The sequence below is a fragment of the Desmodus rotundus genome, chromosome 10, assembly GCF_022682495.2.
Source record: "Desmodus rotundus isolate HL8 chromosome 10, HLdesRot8A.1, whole genome shotgun sequence".
Taxonomy (NCBI): domain Eukaryota; kingdom Metazoa; phylum Chordata; class Mammalia; order Chiroptera; family Phyllostomidae; genus Desmodus; species Desmodus rotundus.
The window spans coordinates 84,580,092-84,600,452 of record NC_071396.1 but is presented as its reverse complement, the minus strand read 5'-3'; the positions used below and the strand labels follow the sequence as shown (position 1 = coordinate 84,600,452).

The 20,361-nt window shown below is 35.7% G+C and overlaps 1 protein-coding gene across 9 annotated transcripts in view; it reads left to right on the top strand.

Moving 5' to 3' along the window:
• Window positions 1–19,650, top strand: part of NOL4 (nucleolar protein 4) — a 289,083-nt gene extending 269,433 nt beyond the window's left edge. For all 9 annotated transcript variants that reach the window (XM_024580310.3, XM_024580311.4, XM_053912816.2 and 6 more), the window contains one exon: window positions 17,742–19,650. In XM_024580310.3, coding sequence (XP_024436078.1) covers window positions 17,742–17,935 — 194 coding nt within the window. In that variant the 3' untranslated portion in view covers window positions 17,936–19,650. The remainder of the gene's footprint in view (window positions 1–17,741) is intronic.
• Window positions 19,651–20,361: the final 711 nt, after the last annotated feature.

Sequence of the window (20,361 nt, the reverse complement as noted above, 5' to 3'; positions counted from 1 at the left end):
GTGTGTGTGTGCGCGCACGTGCGCCCGTGCGCGCAAGCGCCACATCTTCTTTATCCATTTATCCACCGATGGACACTGAGGCTGTTTCCGTAGCATGGCTATTATAAACAAAGCTGTAATGAACATGAGCTGCATAGATTTTTTAAGTTAATGCTTTCATTTTCTTTGAATAAATACCCAGAAGTGGAATTGCTAGATCATATGGTACTTTTATTTTAACTTTCTGAGGAACCTTCATACTGTTTTACATAGTGGCTGCACCAATTTACATTTCCACCAACCTTGTACAAGGATTCCCTTTATTTTATTCATATCCTGGTCAATATTGTTATTTCTTGTCTTTTTAAATACTAGCCTAACGGGACTAAGGAAATGATCTCACTGTGTTTTTGATTTGCATTTTTCTGAGAGTTAGGATGGTTGAGCACCTTTTCATGTACTTGTTGACATAATGTATGCCTTCTTCAAAAAGATATCTATTCCCATCCTTTGCCCAGTATTGCTTCCTTTTCTGCTATTGAGTTGTATGAGTTCATTACATATTTTGGATATTAACCCCTTATCATATATATGACTTGAAAATATTTTCTCCCATTCAGAAGGTTGCCTTTCATTTTGTTGATGGCTCTCTTTGATATGAAGTAGCTTTTTAGCATTGTGTAGTCCCACTTGTTTATTTTTTTGTTAACTTTGTTTTTGCTGTCAAATCCAAAAAGTCATCACCAAGACCAATATCTAGTAGCTCCCTGTCTGTATTTTCTTCTACGGGTTTTATGGTTTCAGGTTTTATTCAAGTCTTTATTTTCAGTTAATTTTTGGGTATGGTGTAAGATAGTGACCCAATTTCATTCTTTTGCATCTGGCTGTCCGCTTTTCCCAACTCCATTTATTAAAGAGACTTTTCTCATTGTATATTTTTGACCCCTTTGTCATAAATTAATTGGCCATATTATGCATGGGTTTATTTATGGGCTATCTTTTCTGTTCCATTAATCTATGCATCTTCTTTTATGCCAGTACCATACTGCTTTGATTACTATAGTTCTGTAATACAGTTTGAAATCAGAGGGCGTGTTGCCTCTGGCTTTGTTCTTTCTGTAGATTACTTTGGCTATTTGGGGGTTGTGTGTGTGCGCATGTGTGTGTGGTACCAACACAAATTTTAGGATTGCTTGTTTTATTTTGATGAAAAATGTCATTGGAATTTTGATAGAGATTACACTACATCTGTAGATTGCTTTAGATATTAGATATTATGGATATTTTAACAATATTCTTCCAATCCATGAGCACAGAATCTCTTTCCATTTATTTGTGTCTTATTGAATTTCTTTCATCAGCATCTTATAGTTTTCAGTTTACAAGTCTTTCATCTCTGGTTAAATTTTTTCTAGGTATTTATTGTTTTTGTACTATTTTATTTTATTATTAATTTTTTTTAAAGATTTTATTTTTTAGAGAGAAGGGAAGGGAGGGAGGAAAAGAGGGAGAAAAACATCAGTTGCCTCTCACAAGCCCCCAGCCGGGGAGGACCTGGCCTGCAGCCCAGGCATGTAGCCTGACTGGGAATAGAACCAGTGACCTTTTGGTTCGCAGGCCGGCACTCAGTCCACTAAGCCACACCAGCCAGGGCTCGTACAATTTTAAATGGGATTTTCTTAATTTCTCTTTTTGAGAAATTGTTATAATATACAAATATGGAACACATTTTCTTACATTAATTTTGTATTCTGCAACTTTATAGAATTTATTATTTCTAACCAGTTTTTTGAAGGAGTCTATAACATTGTTTTTTCACAAATAATGAAAGTTTTACCTCTTGCTTTCCAATCTGGATGGCTCTTATTTCTTTTTGTTCCCTCCCCTAATTACTCAGGCTAGCACTTTGAATACAATGTTGAATAAATTGATGAGGGAGGGGGCATCTTTGTCTTGTGTCCGAACTTAAAGGGAAGTTTTCAGCTTTGTTCACCCTTGAGTATGGTGGCCTTTTACTTATGGAAGCTGTGGCTCTCATAATATGTATGGCTTTTATTATGTGGAGGTATGTTTCATATATATCTACTTTGTTGAGAGGTTTTTTAAAAAATAACTAGATGGTAAATTTTGTCAACTTTTTCTGCATTAATAGACATGATTATATGATTTTATTGTTCATTTTGCCAATGTGATATATCACATATATTGATTTATGGGTATTGAACCCTCCTTGAATCCCTGGACTAAATTCCACTTGATCATGGTTTATGATCCTTTTTATGTATAGTTGAATTTGGTTTGCTAATAATATTTTGTTGAGGATTTTTGCCTCTATGTTCAGCAGGGCTATTGGATACAATGTTTTCATGTGGTGTCCTTGTCTAGTTTTTTTATGATGGAAATGCTAGGCTTGAAAAATGAGTTTATAAGTGTTCTGAACTCTTCTATTTTTTGGAAGCATTTTATAAGGACTGGTATTAATTATTTTTTAAATATTTGGTAGAATTCACCATTGAAAATTGTCTTAGTCCTAAACTTTTTATTTTGGGGAGGTTTTGAATTACCAATCAAATCTTAATTGCAATTGGTTTTGTCCAGTTTCTCTATTCATAATTTGGTCTTTGTTATATTTCCAGTATTTATTCATTCCTTCTTGGCTCTCCAGTGTGTAGGTGCATAGTTGTTTGCAGTACTTTCTTACGATCCTTGGTATTTATGTTCTATCAGTTGTAATGACTCTTTGGGGTCTTCCCTCTTTTTTCTTGGTGATTCTAGCCAAAGGTTTGTCTGTATTGTTTATCTTTTTTAAAAAACTCAGTTTCGTTTTCATCGATCTTTTCTATCCTTTTAGTCTCTATTACATTAATTTCTACTCTGATCTTTGTTATAGCCCTTCTTCTAACTCAGGGATTGGTTGTTCCTTTTTCTAGTTTCTTGAAAAGGCATTTATTGCTATATTACCTCTTAAAGCTGATTCTGCTGCATCCCATAAGTTTTTGTATGTTGTACTGCCATTTTCATTTGGCTCAAGGTATTTTTTGATTTCTTTTTATTTCATTTTTGCTCCAGTGGTTGTTTAGTATCATGTTATTTAACCTTTTCATGTCTGTGAACTTTTGGATTTTCTTCTTGAAACTTATTTCTAGTCATACCACTGTGGTCAGAAATAATGCTTAACATGATTTCAGTATTAAATTTATTAGGCTTGTTTTGTGTACTAGATGAGAATGCGTATTCTGTTGATTTTGGAACAAATATTTCACATATATCTGTTAAGTCCATCTGGCCTAACTTGTTGTTTAAGGCTAATGTTTCCTTATTAATTTCTATGTTATGAATCTATATTTTTATTCCCAAGATTTTTGACAAAATTATAAAAGAATCTTTCAGCATAAATACTTTGTTTTACATGAATCATTCTTTCCTTTATAGTTTTCAATAATTTGAAATTGAATATGGACATTCTTTTTATTTATCTGTTTTATTGAGATATAATTGACATACAATATTCTTTAAGGTATACAATGTATTGATTTGATATATTTATATATTGCAATATTACCACTGTAGTATGAGCTTATACTTCTATCATGTCACATAAATACCATTTCTTTTTTTATTGTGGAAACAAGATCCAGTGTTAGCTCTCACTTTATCTGCTATTAACAAATTTGTACATTTACAAATAGGTTTATCCTCAATTCTACCACCCTCAGCTCTGGGTACCCATCATTCTATAATGTTTCTGTAAGTTTGACATTCTTAGATTCCACATGTAAGTGAAATCATACAGCATTTGTCCTTTTCTGTCAGACGTCTCACTTAGCATGATGCCCTCAGAGTCCATGCATGTTGTTGCAAATGGCAGGACTTCCTTATTGCTCATGGCTGGATAGTGTTTCATTCTACATATATACCCAAACTTCTTTATCCATTCATCCATCAACGGACAGGCAAGTTGTTTCTATATTTTGGATATTGGAAAACATCCTGCGGCATGGGAATACTTCTCTCTCTCCAGTACTGTTTTCACTTCCTTTGTGTGTATACCCAGAAGTAGAATTGCTGGATCATAGGGTAGTTCTATTTTTAATTTTTTAATGAAACCTCCATACTGTTCTCCATAGTGGCTGCACTAATTTACATTCCTACCAACATTGTACAAGGGTTCCCTTATCTCCACATCTTTGCCAACACTTATCTCTTCTTGATAATAGTCTATGTGTTGCTACCTCACTGTGGTGGTTTTACCTAATGATAAGTGATATCGAGTATCCTTTTTATATACCTGTTCACCATTTAGGTGTCCTCCTTGGAAAAAAAAAGTCTATTTAGTCTCTCTGCCAATTTTGTAATCAGATTGTTTAGTTTTTGTTATTGAGTTCTTTACATATTTTGGACATTAACCTCTTATTGAATGTGATTTACAAATCTTTTTTTCATTCCAAAGTTTGCCGTTTCATTTTGTTATTTTCTCTCACTTTGTAGAAACTTTTAGTTGGATGTAGTCTTAAGTGTTGACTTTTGCTTGTGCCTTATCATGTCATATTCAAAAAGTTATTGCCTGGGCCAATGTGCTTCCCTGTTTTCTCCTAGGAGGTTTTATGCTATCTATTTCAAGGTAATTTATGAGTGGTGTAAAATAGGTTCACAGTTTCATTTTTCTGCATGTGGTTAACTAGTTTTCCCAACATTTGTTGAGACTATCATTTGTTGAGTGTTCAGGGAAAGTATTAGTTTACTGTAATTATAAGTGATCATTAGCACCCTATTACAGATTTAGAGCTCTCTAAGTCTGACTGTATATTTACCTTTACCAGTGTACTGGATAATTTTGTATGTTTTCATGTCACTGAGCTACCTCTTTTCAGCCTGAAGAGCTGATTTCGGCACTTTTTGTGTCAGATCAGGTGTAATGGTGATTAACTTCCTCAGCTTTTGTTCATCTGGGAAAGTTTTGTTTTTCCTTCATATCCAAAGGATAACTTTGCCTACAGAGTTTTCTTGCCTGTCTTTTTTTTTTTTTCTCCTTTTAATATGGGTTTCCACTGAGAAATCTGCTGCTAGCCTTCTGGGCATTTCCTTTGTTTGTTACAATCTTCCCTGTCTGCTTTTAGAGCTCCATTTTGCCAGTTTCACTGTAATGTGTCTTAGAGTATTTCTTTTTGCGTTGAGAAAATAGACTAAAGTACTGTCTTTGTGAACTTGGATGCCCAACTTTTCCCAGATTTGGGTATTTCTCAGTCCTCAGGTATTATTTTCTTAAATTTTGCTCTTCCCCTTCTTCACTATTTATTCTTTTGATGAAATATCATAAGATCATGTAGACTTTATTCACCCTTGTTTCTGCTTTCGATGGGTTATATCAAAATGTCTGTCCTGACTTATGCATTTGTTCTACTCAACTACATATGTTTTCTATTGCAATATTCATTTCATTCACTGAATTCTCCAGCTCCTCAATTTATAAAGTTCTCTTTCTAGATTTTCTTGAAGTTTATTGAATTTCTTCAAAACAACTGTTTTGAATTCTTTATCAGGTAGGGCACAAAATGTCATGCCTCAGGGTTGATTTGAGAGAATTATTATTACCTTTTGGTGATATGTTTCCTTGATTTTACATGTTTCTTTCAATTTTGTGTTCCTGTTCACACTTTTCAAGTTGCAGACACCTCATTAAATCTTTACTAGTTTCCTTCAGGTAGGATATACTTTTATTGTTACTGTCGTATTTGGGCTTTTCTCTGCATTCTAGATTTTATAGAAAGTAGCACTGTAGTTCAAGTTTGTAGTTTCTTCTTTGCCCACAGATATTTATCTGTTTTAATGATAGCGCTCCATTTACTGAGCTTGCTCTTGACATTAGACTCGAGAGCATGCAGGAGGAGCTGGCTGCTGAATGGGGAGAGGTATGGAATTAGCACTTGGTACATTGGGAGTGCCTGTGGACCAGGTGGAGAGATCCTCAGGTGAAGTACTCCCAGCAACTCACAGGAAGACTTCTTGCTGAGGTCCTGAGCACAGTGAGCAGAAACTGTCCCTTTAATGCCTTTTGATAGTCTTATCTGCCTCGTCCCACCTCAGTACATGGGCTACTGCAGGAGAATAATGGGTGTCTCAAGCTGCTTCCTGTACAACTGACATAGCCTGGTAGCCACTCACCATTCTCCTTTTCCCCTTCTAGATAGGTTGCCATGGTCAGGTAAGTCAGTTACTAGGGCTGCTGGCCCCACCACGGGACCCCAGGTGGGGGATGAAGCCAGATTCTCAGGCCCCAGAGCTGCTCTGCCCTTCTCATCCTCCACAGCTACCACGTTAGCTGGGTCCATGGGTTCAGCTCTAGTAGCTGCGGAATCGCTGGCTCTGTCCTGCCTTTCCTATTGTCTCAATATGTCCATTTTTAGGTGTATCAGTGTGTTGAGCAGAGAAAGCTTTATAGGATTACAGATGACAACGAGGTATACATTTAAAAGGAGATACAAAAGGGTGGTATCCCTTTGGCATGATGCTGACATCATATCCAATTCTGTAAATATATCTCATAAGCTCATTGAGAGGATCCCACATTTATTATATCCTATAATTTTTCCTATTACCTATTTATAGTGAACTATGAAATTTAAAATAGATGAATAGAAATTTGACATAGACACCTACAAATTTTTTAGATTACTGATAGTATTGGAAAGTAGCTAAAAATGAAAAAGTCTCCAACTTTGTTCTTTATAAGAGTGAAACAAGTCATTCTATCATTCTATATATAAGGACTTTTTCTAAATATCATCTACCTTAATAATAACCAAGCTGAGATGGTGTTGCATTTTTATAATATTGCTATATGAATTATCAACTTGATTAATAGTACTCCCAATTTCTTTTAAAATTTTGTTAGGCATTTTTATTTCAAAAATAATCCCAATTTCAGAGGGGTTGTTACTTCACTAATTCACATGTCTTGCCTCATAAGCCATCAAATATCTCTGCTATGGTTGTCATCCTACATTTTTAATCACTCAGGTGTAAATACTCTATGTGGCTGTGTGTTCAATACCTGGGAATTTAAAATCATTCCTATTTACCTTTAAGCATATTGAACAGAAAGCAACTTTTATTAAACCCTTTTTGCACTGGGTTGGCCAAAAACTCTGTATAGATTTTTCCATAAAATAAGAGACTCATTTTCATCAATGACTATTGATTTGGATATTTTGAGTAGGTTGGCTATCTACCATTATTGGCTTCTAGTGGGTAGAAGTCAGGGGTGCTGCTAAATATCTTCCAAAGCATAAGACAGCCTCACAGCAAAGAATTATTTGTCCAAAACATCAATAGTACCAAGAAACTTTGCAAACTGCTTTTGACACATTTGATCAGTCATAGCACCTTCTCCATACACTTCAAAAATCCGTGTTTCCGTTGTTTTTACCTTCCTTGAAATAATAAAGCATAATGCCAAAAATGTGTATCTTCTTCTATCTTTAATATTCCAATGGATACACAAAAATTCGATAAATTTTTTAAGAAATGCAGACTGATACGACAGCTGTCACAATACAATCTAACAAAATTGTTGTGAAAGAAATTAAAGACAAATAAGCACTACTAGAGCCACTGTACAGAAAAAACTGAACAATCCTTTTCGTCAACCCAATACAATGGCATTTATCTTATAATAGATAAACATGTTTTAGATACCTGAAAACACTAAAAGTGATTTACTGGAGTAAGATGTAGAGTTGTGACGGTTAATTTTTGTGTCAACTTGACTGGCCAGGGTGTATCCAGACATCTAGACAAACATTATTCTGGGAGGGTGTTTCTGAATGACATGAACATTTGAACTGGCAGACTAACTACAGGAAATTGCTCTTTCCAGTGTTGGTGGGCTTCATCCAATCAAATGAACACCTAAACAGAACAAAGGAGATAGTACTCTCAGCTAGAACGTAGGTATTTAGGTATGTTCCTGCTTTTGGACTTTAACTAAAATATCAGCAATTCTTTGGCCTTGAACCTGCCAGGTTTCAGACTGGAACTTGTATCATCACTTCTCCTGGTCCCTAGGCCTTAGGATTTCAACTGCAACACCACCATCAGCTTTCCTGGGTATGTAGTTTGTCAACTGCTGATGTTGGGACTCCCCCAGCTCTGTAGTTGACTGAGCAATTCCTTATTACATTTATTTTACACACACCCTATTTGTTCTATTTCTCTGGATAACCTTGACTGTAACAATGAGTTATATCAACTTAAATAAATCTTTAAACTTTAACATGAATAATACTTCTCTGAACCCTCTCTTATTACTGAGAAGTTAAGATAAGGTTAGGGTCCCATTTAAGAATAATAAGATCTCACGTTTAGTGGACCATTTAACATTCACAATTTGATTGCTCCTGTTCTAACAACCTAACAAGTAGACAAGGTAGTAGTGTTAGTCACATTTTACTTGACTCTCAGAGAGTAAATGATTTGCCCAAATTCACAATTTACATATCTAGAAAATTTATACATTAAGACTTTAATCCAGGTTTTCCACTTGCTTGTTTAATGATCTTATCACTGTATGCTGTACCTATTTATATGTTTATTAAATGAGATTTCATAATTTGGAGATGAAACATGTCCAAGTCCAAATATATTTGTAGGTTTAACACAGGAGAGCTTTAATTTACATCTGTAAAGTGTCTTCAAATATTTATAGACTGCATAGATATATTTTGCAACTGACATTTAATAATTATGGCTTATTGGGTTTTGTTCCCTTAAAAATGAAACAATAAATATCTAGTCTTTACTGAGAGCATTATGGAGGTTTTTATCTTATGTTGATCCTGTTACTACACTTCCTACTAATCTGTGAAAAACACTGGAAAGGTAAGACTTTAAAAGTGTCCAAAAAAACAAGCCCACAGTCCAAGCGATAATGATTTTTTTAACCTGAGCTCTCTGAAAAACAAAAAATGGATACTTTTGTTTTTTGGTTTTAGGAATTGATTCCTGTTACTTGGGGGGGGGGGAGGAAACTATGAATATGTAAATCCATAAGCAATGCAATAATTCATTGTGCTCTCATGTAGTATACTTGATTCAACTAAAGTTAAATAATAACTAGCTCCCCTCTCTCTATACTACAATATCTGTGTCCTTTCCCACAAGCCAAAAGTAGGCAGAAGTAGGCTGAATCCCCTTCATGGGTTTCCAAGGCTGCTGGGAAAGTGACTCACAATGTTAGGTCATCTTACAGTTTCTCAGAATGATTAATCAGGTCTCTACAAAATACTGAAATTTGAAGCTCAAATGGAAAGGCCACATACTGAATAAACTCAGGCACTTTCCAGAGCCAAGTACCAGAAATTAACAAATATAAGCAGACAAAAATTGGAAGGCCAATGTGGGAAATGACTGAGTCTTTTCAAGTTGACTGTGTAGAAAAATTGAAATGAGAACAAAAATGCTGAGATGTTTATAATTTTTTCTTACATAAGGTACATTTAGATGAGAAAAATAAATGGATTAACACAATAGCAATAAAAAGATGAAATAAAGACCTCATGAACAGAAAATTTAATAGATGAATGTTTAAGGGCAAGGTCCAACCAAGAGATTTACATTTTGAAGTATATAAAGACTCAGCTAAAATTATCTGAGGACAATCAGATATAATTTTTAAGTGTGTGAGATATCAACTTGTTTTCTTTAAACTATAATACATTGCCTACAAGTCAACATGGGACTGTATTATGACAGAGAGGTAATTCAACCTCAGTGTTCGATCCTTATTTTTTTCCATACAGAAGATACAACTTGGGGGGAGAAAAGGGGGTGACCCATTTACTTCTCTTCTCTCCTTGCATCATGCCTTAAATACTTGGCCTTAACTGTGATCTCTATCTTGCTTTTTGTGTTTTCTTAAATGTCTAGAGAATACTTGTATCAGCAGATCGTTACATACTTTGTAGATAAACACCCGGTTCCTCTGTAACCTAGTGTTTATTAATCAGCATTTATTACGTAGAGAGGGACAAATGTGATGAGGTCAAGAGGAGCGAAGTATTTGATAGCACAATCATCAGAATTTCAGTAGACCGAAATGGGTTTTAACATGGCTTCAGTTTGACAAAGACCTTGAGGAGACAGACATTTTCCACTGAACTGTAGCATCTGACTGTCTCTTCCTGAAATCCCTGAAGATGGCTTTGACACAAGGCCTGGGATCCCTCACTCTATGTCTTGTTCTGGTGTGGTCCATTATTTGTTAAAGGACAGATGCTTAGGTAGATGCAGAAGTAAAATGTAGCTCTAATAAAACAGACTCATGCAAGACAATCTTCCAAAAATAATTTTTTATACATGTATATGTCAAAAAATGCCTTAAGAATAGCTTTGGAGCATGAAAGACTTATTACCTCATCATGAAGGGAATCATTTTTCAGAAAGTCACAATCGTCTGGCAACTATGTGCCCCAATAGCATAACTTCAAATTAATTAAAAATTAAAATTATAAGAAGAAATTGACACATCCATAATTATAGCCATTGACTTTTAACTTCTCTCAGAAGCTAATGTATACAAAAGAAAATCATTTCCATTTGAAAAAAAAATTAAATCTGGTTAATCTAGAACCTACCCCCAACCATTTAACAGTACACTCTTTCAGACATATTGACTATCCAAGCAATTGATGACAACCAAAGAATTATTAATATACTAATAGTACTGTGTTCAGAAATACCTATAATTAATGAGGACAAAATACTACACATTTAATTTGTGAGAAAGTGGCTTTGGTACACATTAGAAAAAATTGAAAGTTAATATGCTATTAATTTAACTCAAGAAATTAGAAACAGAAAATAAATGGAGAAATTAAATAGTCTATTGCATCTTTGTTTTCTAACAAAATCAAAAACATTTAAAAGAATTTTAACATCTGATGAGATAAACCAAGAGAAAAGGCATAAAATAATAATTCAAAAAAGAAACAAGATAAAGAATTAAAATATTAATACCTTTGTGCTAGTTTACCTGGAACTTTAGAGAGATAATACTATATTACAAGTATATAATTCACCAATAGATTAAAAAAAGGAATAGCTACTCCAAATGTATATTTAATAAGTAAATAAGTTAAATCATTATTATAAAAATCTATCCATTTAAAAATCAAACCCAGATGGTTTACAAATGAGCTTTACCCTACTTGAAGGACTTAGATAATCTTCATTTTACACAAACATATCTAAGAGAGGGGAAAAGAAAGGAAATGAAAAGCGCCCCGGCTCATTTGTGATGCTACTGTAATCTCTCATTCAGAACAGTATTAAAAAGGCAAATTGTATTACAATGACTTGTGAACACAAATGTAACTCCTTGGCTCTGGTAATGTGTATTTGCTGTAACCCAGGCCCTGTGTTGGATGCTTTTTATACATTAGCTAATGTAGCCTAGGTACGACAAGAGTAATAGTTAATTTTTAATCTTTTGGCAGAAAAGTATGAAAATATTAATATCTATTTAACATCTGATCAGTATATAAAATACAAATGAGCCTGCAATCAAAGTAAGCTTGCAAGTGATGCTTGTGTGAGTCAAGCAAGGCAAGTCATTCCCTTAGTGATGGTGAGTTTATTAAATTAATTGCAGTGACTGAGGGAATGTGTCCAGAGATGATAAACTTGTTTGACTATTAACATTACGGAAAAAGCAGTGTTTAAAGGGTTGAAGAGATTGTGATATTGACAATATCAATAATCACAAAAGTAAGTCAGCTAATTTCAAGTTGTTTTCCTTGTCTTTTCATAAGTTGAGCTGTTACTGATACTACTGTTGTTTGTTTGAAGAATCAGTGAGTTTGAAGTGTCAGAAAATTTAGCATCTATTAAAAGTATGAATGAAAGAACAAAATATTTTCAGCTAAAGTTAACAAAAAACTAATTCAGTACAATGTGAAGTGAAATTGGCTAAGAAGCATAAAGTAGAAATAGGCTTATTTGGACAAATTTACCAAGTTTATTAAAACATAAGGCACTTGGTTATTCCTTGAACTATTTATCAGCAGATAGATCTTGGAGAACATTTGAATCTATTAAGTGTCGTCGAAACAGTCCACTTCCACTTCATTTGTTCTAGTTAATATCATCACTTCTGTAAAATTTTCTCAGAGATAGAATCTGAATATCCTAATTTGTACTACCACACAGCAGTATGATGGCTTAGTGATAAAGTTTTATTGCAATTTTTCTCAGGTCAGGGCTAAGACTGAAATGTATTCTGAACAAGAAGAACTGTTCTCAAGCTTTATTATCACACAATGAAAGGCTTTGGAAATTTTGCTACAGAAATGACAGTTTCTTGATGAATTTAATAAAAAATTACAAGTCAGTGCTTTTACGTAAAGCTTTTGCTGTGCTAAAGTTATTTTGCTAATGATCAACATTGTTTGATCACAAGTAATGGCTGTCTGCTTATTAAACTTCCCCTACTGTCAAAGTTAAAACAAAAAGTTAAATCTCCATTCCCATACAAATTTCTAGTTGATATATTTACTGAGCACACACTACAGGCTTGGCAATGTTTTTTGCGCTTTGATGCAAGAGCACAATAGTCATATTTCAAATTCTTCTCACTGTTCATTTGAAAAGCTTCCAGATCAACCTTCAATTGTAATTAATCTGCAATGCCCTTCTAAGAGGAAAGTTTATAGCAATAAATACCTCCCTTAAAAAACAGGAAAAATCTCACACAAGTTAACTTTTACCTCAAGGAATAGAAAAGGAACAAAACCCAAAGTTAATAGGAGGAAGGAACTAAAGATCAGAGTGGAAATAAATGAAAGAGACTAAACAATCAAAAAGATCAATGAAACTGTGAAAGCTGATTTGTGGGAGAGGACACATTATAACCAACACCACTGAAATACACAGGATTGTAAGAGACTACTATAAACAGTTGTATGCCAACAAACTGGACAGCATAGAAGAAAATGGATAAATTCCTAGAAACATAAAACCTACCAAGACTGAATTAGAAGAAAGAAAATCTGAACAAAATGATTACTAGTAAGGAGATCGAATCATTAATCAAAAATCTCCCAACAAAAGCCCAGGACAAGATGGCTTCACTGGTGAATTCTATCAAACTCTTACAAAAAAATAGAAGAGGAAGGAACACTTCCAAACTTACTTTATCAGCCCAGAATTACCCAATACCAGATGAGACTCATGATCTCAGATACCCAAGCTGATCACTGGAAGACTTGTTTTCAAAGAATAATGCAAGAAGGATATTGAAGTAGACAAAGGAACATTTAGTCATCGTTCCTGGTATTGCTTTTTCTTCATTCATGATGGATAGCCATTTACAGAAGATGCTGGGAGTCCGAGGAAATCACTGCTCCACAGATAGAATTATTGGGGCTATGTCATTAACCAGGATCAAACTGAGGCTGTCACCACGAAGGAACCGACAGCTAACACCTCAGTATGATATATTAAACCCAGACATCTTTGGGCCCATGGGCCTTTTATAGTCTCTTGAACGTTTTTCAATAGAGATATTGTGACTTAAGATAAACATCCTGATCCCCACCTGGCTCTAGCCAGCTCCCGTTAGTCCCCACACACCACACGTTTGCTTGCTCTTCCCAGGGAGGGGGGCACTTATTCACCTCTACCTAACTACTCAAATCTCACCTGAGCTGGGCCACTGCGGTGCGGAGGAGGGACCAGGATCTCTTCGTGGCTTTGGGCAAGCCAGTGAGCCTGTCTAGAACTCGGTTCCTCCTATTTTCAAAGGGGACCAGTCACCCCGCTCTACTTTCCCCACCCAACTGTTCAGAGGCTCCAAGGGGAACAGTGTGAGTCCCCAGTGGGAGAAGTGCTGGGAGGCACCTTAAATAATTTGTCCATTGGTGAATTCTTTTGTTTCTTATGTTCTTTGCTTCCCTACCTAACCTCATAACTTTGAAGATTTGAATAAACACTCATCAAAAATAATTCCTTGAAGTTTTGATTGATCTATTCAATCCCGAACCTGTAGAGCCCAAAACAAGATAATGAAGTCACCTGTCTTCCAGAAAATCACCTAACAGAGGTGCGAATGGCTTCTACATTACTAAGCTGTCTACAGAGTTGCCTGTGTTAATTATGATCTGAAAAAAAGTGGAAGCCCTCTCTTGGTTTGGAAGCTTATGCCCTTGAAGTCGACAGTAATCCACAAACTGCAGTGCAGATTCCATGTCTGCAGATTTCACCAACCCAGATGGAAAATATTTGAAGACAAAGTTATGTCGCTGACACGGACTGTGTAGTTAGGCCTACAATGGTTGCATCTGTACAAACATGTGCAGACTATTTTCCTTGTCATTATTTCCTAAACAATACAATGTAACGACTATTTCCATGGCATTTACAGCTCGTCAGGTGTTAATTAACCTGGAGATGGTTTAAAATATATGGAAGGATATGTGTAGTTATATGCAAGTACGTTGCCATTTTATATGAGGGACTTGAAACATTACATACATTGGTATCCTCAGGGGTCTCGGGGACTAGTCTGCCACGGATACCAAGGAATGACTGTTACTAGGATAAAATCACAATCTCTCACCCCAAAAAGAGCTGGAGCCTTAGAGTTCCACCCTTTCTCAAGTCCAGTTAAGGGCACCTATCAGCAACTTGGCTCGGCAGCCAAACCATCAAGAAATGTCACACCTTCTAATGAAATAGGCACCTAGGTACTAGAGATCCACATAGCCGAGAGGAAAATCCTTTCAATTTTCTTTTATGAAGATTTGTACTGGTACTGGGATTCCTGATGTCAAGAAAAAAAAATTTAAGTAGTTCATGTTATGTCATAACACTTAAAATCCACTCAGAACTTTCCATATAGACTAATTGCCGTTAATGACTTGCTTGAATGCTTATGCAGTCATTTCTCTTTGCGGGTGTGACTTCCCCTCTCTCTCTCCCTTCCAGCTCCTTATGTCAGTGTCATGCTTTTATAATATGAACGAGTGGAAGCAACTCCTGCTCCATAATCAGAGCTCTGAAAGGCCATGGCAGAAGCAGACGCCCGCTTCTCTCAGATGTCAGGGTTCTAGTGTGCTGGTCTTGTCTCTGCCCTAATTAGATTCCAAGTGAAGCTACTTCCGTCTCATGGGACAGCTGCCTCCTCACTGACAGAAGCCTTCTCCCTCCTGAGGAGGGAGGCTGGGGGGGCTGGGTCTTGACTTATCTCCATGTCTCAAGGAGAACTAGAAGGATAAAATAATCCATTGTTTAGTTCATGAAATGAATACCACTATCTGAAAAGTTATGTGCTTAGAAAAAAAATCTGTTAAAATACTTTGAAGTTAGAGAATCATTACAGTCTTGAGCATGGCCTTAGTTATGTACTTAGTTATGTTGTATTCAAGGATTTTACATTTATTACTCACTGCAAATTTAATTGTAGCAATTAATGAAAGGTATGAACTATAACGAATTCTTAGGTATAAAAGTCTTATTAATAATCCAACACTGATGTAAAATGTCTAACACAAATGTCTGAATTAAATATTTTAAAATAATTCTATAAATTTATCTAATTTATTGGGGGAACATTAGTTAATGACATTATATAACATACATAATAGTATTCTACAGTAATATATATTATGTATAATGTTATATGTAATGTTATTTCAGGTCTATAATACAACATCTGAATATTGCATTGTATGCTCACCACCCAGAGTCTAGTATTTTTCCATGACCATATATTTGACCTCCTTTACCCTTTCTTCTCCACCCACCCCCCTTCCCCTCTGGTAACCACCAAACTGTTGTCTATGAACTTGTTTTGTCTGCTCACTTATTGCTTTCTGTTTTACATCCACATATAAGTGAAATCACGTGGTTCTTTGTCCTTTTTCATTCCCTTAGCATAATACTCTCAAGATCCATTCGTGTTGTCGCTAATGGCAGTATTTCATCATTCGCAGACCAACGGAATAGAATTGAGAACCCAGAAATAAACCCACACATATATGAGAAACTACTTTTGGCAAAGGAGCCAAAAACACAACAGAGAAAGGAAAGCCTCTCCAGTGAATGGTGTTGGGAAATGGGAATGTAACTACACTGCCCGTGGGACCATACACAAAACTTAACTCAAAATAGATTAAAGGCTTTAATATAAGACCTAAAACAATTAAATACTCAACACATAAAACAGAAGACATAGGCTCTAAACTTACGGGCCTTGGTCTCAGAGGGGTTTTTGTGAACTCAATGCCAAATGCAAGGGAAGTAGAAGCAGAAATAAAGGAGTGGGACTAAACCAGACTAAAAAGCTTCTCTGCAAAAAAAAGAAATCAACAAAACGAAAGGGCAAACAATGCCTCTCATAAGGGGCTAATATCCAAAATAGACAAAGAACGCAGACAGCTCAACAACAAAAAAACAATCCAATAGAAAACGGGCAGAGAACTTGATGCTTTTCCTAAGAGGACACACAGAAGGCCAGCAGATGTGTGAAAACATGCTCGGCCTCACCAGCTACAAGGGAAATGCAAATGAAAAGCACAATGACACCACCTCACACCCGTTAGAAAGCCTACTGTAAACAAGACAAGAATAACACGCGTTGGAGAAGATGTGGAGAAAAGGGAACAACCTTCATACACTTCTGATGGGAATGTAAATTGGCGCCACCACTGTGGAAGACAGTATGGAGGTCCCTCAAAAAACTAAGAATAGAGCTACCATATAAGCCAGTGATCCCTTTTCTGGGCATCTACCCAAAACTTTGACAACATTGACTCATCACATCTATGCACCCCTCTGCTCACTGCAGCATTATTCACAGTGGCCGAGACGTGGAAAGAACTTAAGTGTCCTTTGCCCAGTGTGTGGACAAAGAAGATGCGGTACATACGTACACAAGAAATGAGGAAGTATAAATTATTTTTAAGTAAAAATTTACAAAATGTCAAAATCAGATCTAAGACTTGGTTTAAATATACATAAGAAAAAAGCTTTGATACATGAATGTTTCTGCAAATACATACAAAAGGGATGCCAACAATACCTAAAGCCCTATTCTACCGTAAGTCCAGTTTCTCTGTGGCAGTGTTTGCCCTACTCATTTACTTCCCGTGCACTTCTAAAGAAAACTTCAATCTGATACGTCCACATTTTTAATAATAGTAAACCTAATAGAGCAAAGTACTGGTCTGAAATGGAAAAGCACCCACTTCACGTCCATATTGTGCCACTTAAAATTTGAACTCTAAACATGTCATTGAACTCCCCAGACTCCCGGTGTCTTTTGTCTAACTGGGGAGTCTGTAACTCCCTATCATCATTATTACAATCTAGGATGTTTCAACTTCTGCATTGGTGAGGTCTAAATTACTGAACAAATAGGGCAAACATTTGTAAACCCCATCATTTTACACTACTACAGAGAAGTTTCTACATGTGGAAGGTCGACTTAAAAATTGGATTTTGTTTTAAAAAGCACATGTTAAAGCGAGGGTCTTTCCTGACATTCCACAATGAGAGATGATTGCCAGAAATTAAAGGAGTCTAAGAGAATACCCAGCCGCTCATTTTGCATCAATGTTGTTTCTTAGTCTTTCTTAGAGATGTATTTGATTAAAGATATGAGCAGCTGCTCATGAAAGAATACATAAATTAAGTCAACAGTAATTTATGCTCATGTTCAAAGTACTAGAACGAAAACTGTGTCTAATTTTGTGATAATTTTTTCCTAGGGCCCACCGATCTCAGCATGAAGAGGCAGTTGGCGACTAGCTCAGGAACCTCCAGCAGTTCAAGCTCCAGACCCCAGCTGAGTCCGACTGAAATCAACGCGGTGAGACAGCTTGTGGCAGGATATCGAGAATCAGCTGCATTTTTATTACGTTCTGCAGATGAACTGGAAAATCTTATTTTACAACAGAACTGACTCAAACGACGATCCTATTCACTGAGGTCTAAATTTGCAGTTTCCACTAATGACATTTTGATTTCCCAGCAGAAATGCTTCTGGTCTTACTGCACAGTCTTAAGAGAAATATTCCATTATGCCACATTGTCCTTGATCCGTAAAGTGATGTGTTAAGGTGTTTCAAAGGAACTCTGACCTCTGAAGGACTTAAGATACTTTGTGTCCAGCCTGCTGCTTTTTGTTTTAAGTGTCACCGTAACTATCTGGGGCATAAAAGGCTGTATATTCCTAATTCAAGGATAAAACTGAAGAAGCTTGTGGTATACAGAATAGTTCAAGATCCAACTGAAATATTAGTGGAATTTGCTACTGACTTATTGGACAGAAAGCTGCAGTATCTGGCAAAAAAAAAAAAAAAAAGCCAAAATTTCTTCTTGCTACAGTATATTACAATGAAAAGGATCTTGTATTTTAAAAATATATATATGTAATTTTTATAAAAAGAAAACTTGTTTTTCATTCAAAATTGTCATTTTTACTTTGGTAACTTTTTCATAGGTCCTAAAAGAAAACTGTTTTGAGAAACTACTGTAAGTACCTTTTCCACATCCCTCTTCCTTCTCCTCTTTCCAAATTCTTTCTACAAAATAACACTTGATGCTGGGGGAAAAAAAAATCCTTGCCTACGTTCTTTAAATCGTCATATCAGGAACCACTTCCAAGAGGAGCCTGCATTTCTGCACTCATTCCGATCTCAAGCCTCCCATGCAACACTGCAGCTTTACCATAGGTTTTCATCAGAGTGTTTTAATATTAAAAAAGACATATCACTGGGGAAAAATATCACGCCTTCGTTGCTCACAGCTCACCCCAGATTGCCGCTGCTGTCTTACAGGCATCCCTCTCGCAGCACCTGGATGTAGATGACTGAATGTTAAGAGGTTGCAAGTGACAATCTGAAAATGTGTACTCTTGTGTGTAGTTTAATTTTCATTTCTCTATTTCAGAAATAGTTTCCAAAAAGAGCATCACCTCTCCTGATACGATTTGTATGATTTACAGTTCTAGGTAAAAATGATGTAAAGAACTCTGAGTGGCCGCAGCTGCAAAGTACGACGAACTGGCCCTTCCTATTCCCCACACTTTGCCCTTCTTTCTGATTTTATAGCATTGGATACACATGAATGGCGTTTTCTTTGGCATTGAGGCAAGCCTATTTTAAGATATTTAGGGAGAAATACATCAGCTCATGCTTCTTGTACAATTTTTTTCTGTTGTTTAGCTTTGGTTGGATTACAAATTCTTTGTGTATTCCTGAATTTGCCTTATTTCATGTAAAATTTATGTCATTCAGTTTTTGATAAGTTTAGGCATCGGTGATATTTCTTAACTACTTGTTACATATAGTTTTTCAAGTAATGACTGTGATTGTGACCAAGTAATGTGCACTTTTTCTTGTAACTGTGGACATTGCTATGCTTTTTTCTTCTAGTGTTTCTAGAATTACTGTTCCTTACAGTTACGTAAACAAAAAACAAAAAAAAATTTGTGATACTGTTGGTGAAATAATGTGAAAATCTTATTGAAATATGAGTATTTTGGAAATACATAGATGCACAAACATCTTTTAAGATGTGGATTTAGAGTTTGCCTATTTAAATGAAAATTCAAAACTTGAGGGCTGGTATAATTTTCTGTTTTGTTGGGTTTAATAAACATATTTCTGTGTTAAACAATGATTGTGAAACCTTATACATTTTCTGAATGACATAATACTTAACTTTTAGCATGTTGCTTTTAAAGCAGATCGCATTTTGTACCTGCGTTTAGCACAACATTGGTAGTCTAAACTTGTATTCAAGAATATTCTAAGGTGCCCCAGAATCTCCATATTCAGTCTAATAATTTACTTTAAGAAGGGATAAAGTAAATTTTGCAAAACCAAGGGTATTTCATTTGATTATTTAAATCTGATTTAAGGATTTATTCCTCATTTTTTACATGAGTAATCTGGCTCTTTTAGTCATTCCAGATTAAATTTGAGAAAAATACATACCTGCTTTAAATGCTTATTTGATGCATTGGGTTTTGTGGTAATGGAATCTGAGGCTGTGACGTGATTGCTATTGGACCAAGTAATGCTCAGGCTTGAGTTCAGCACATACATAAAAAATCCTGAATAGTGATAACGAAGCAAATGGAGTAGAGAAAGTAAGTTCTGGCAAGGTACTCCTGTTTTTGCTAAATTTGCATCTTCAATTATAACTTTCACACCCATACACCAAGGAGTGAAATTCCCTAACATCATCTGCTTTTTGTACATTCATCTAAATGAATGAAGGTACTGTGACTCCCATCGTTTCCCTGGGAGACCTGAGAGCCCAGAATGAAGTACCAGTTTGTTTGCCTTTTCCTTTGACTTGTTCCTGCAAACACCCTGGTCC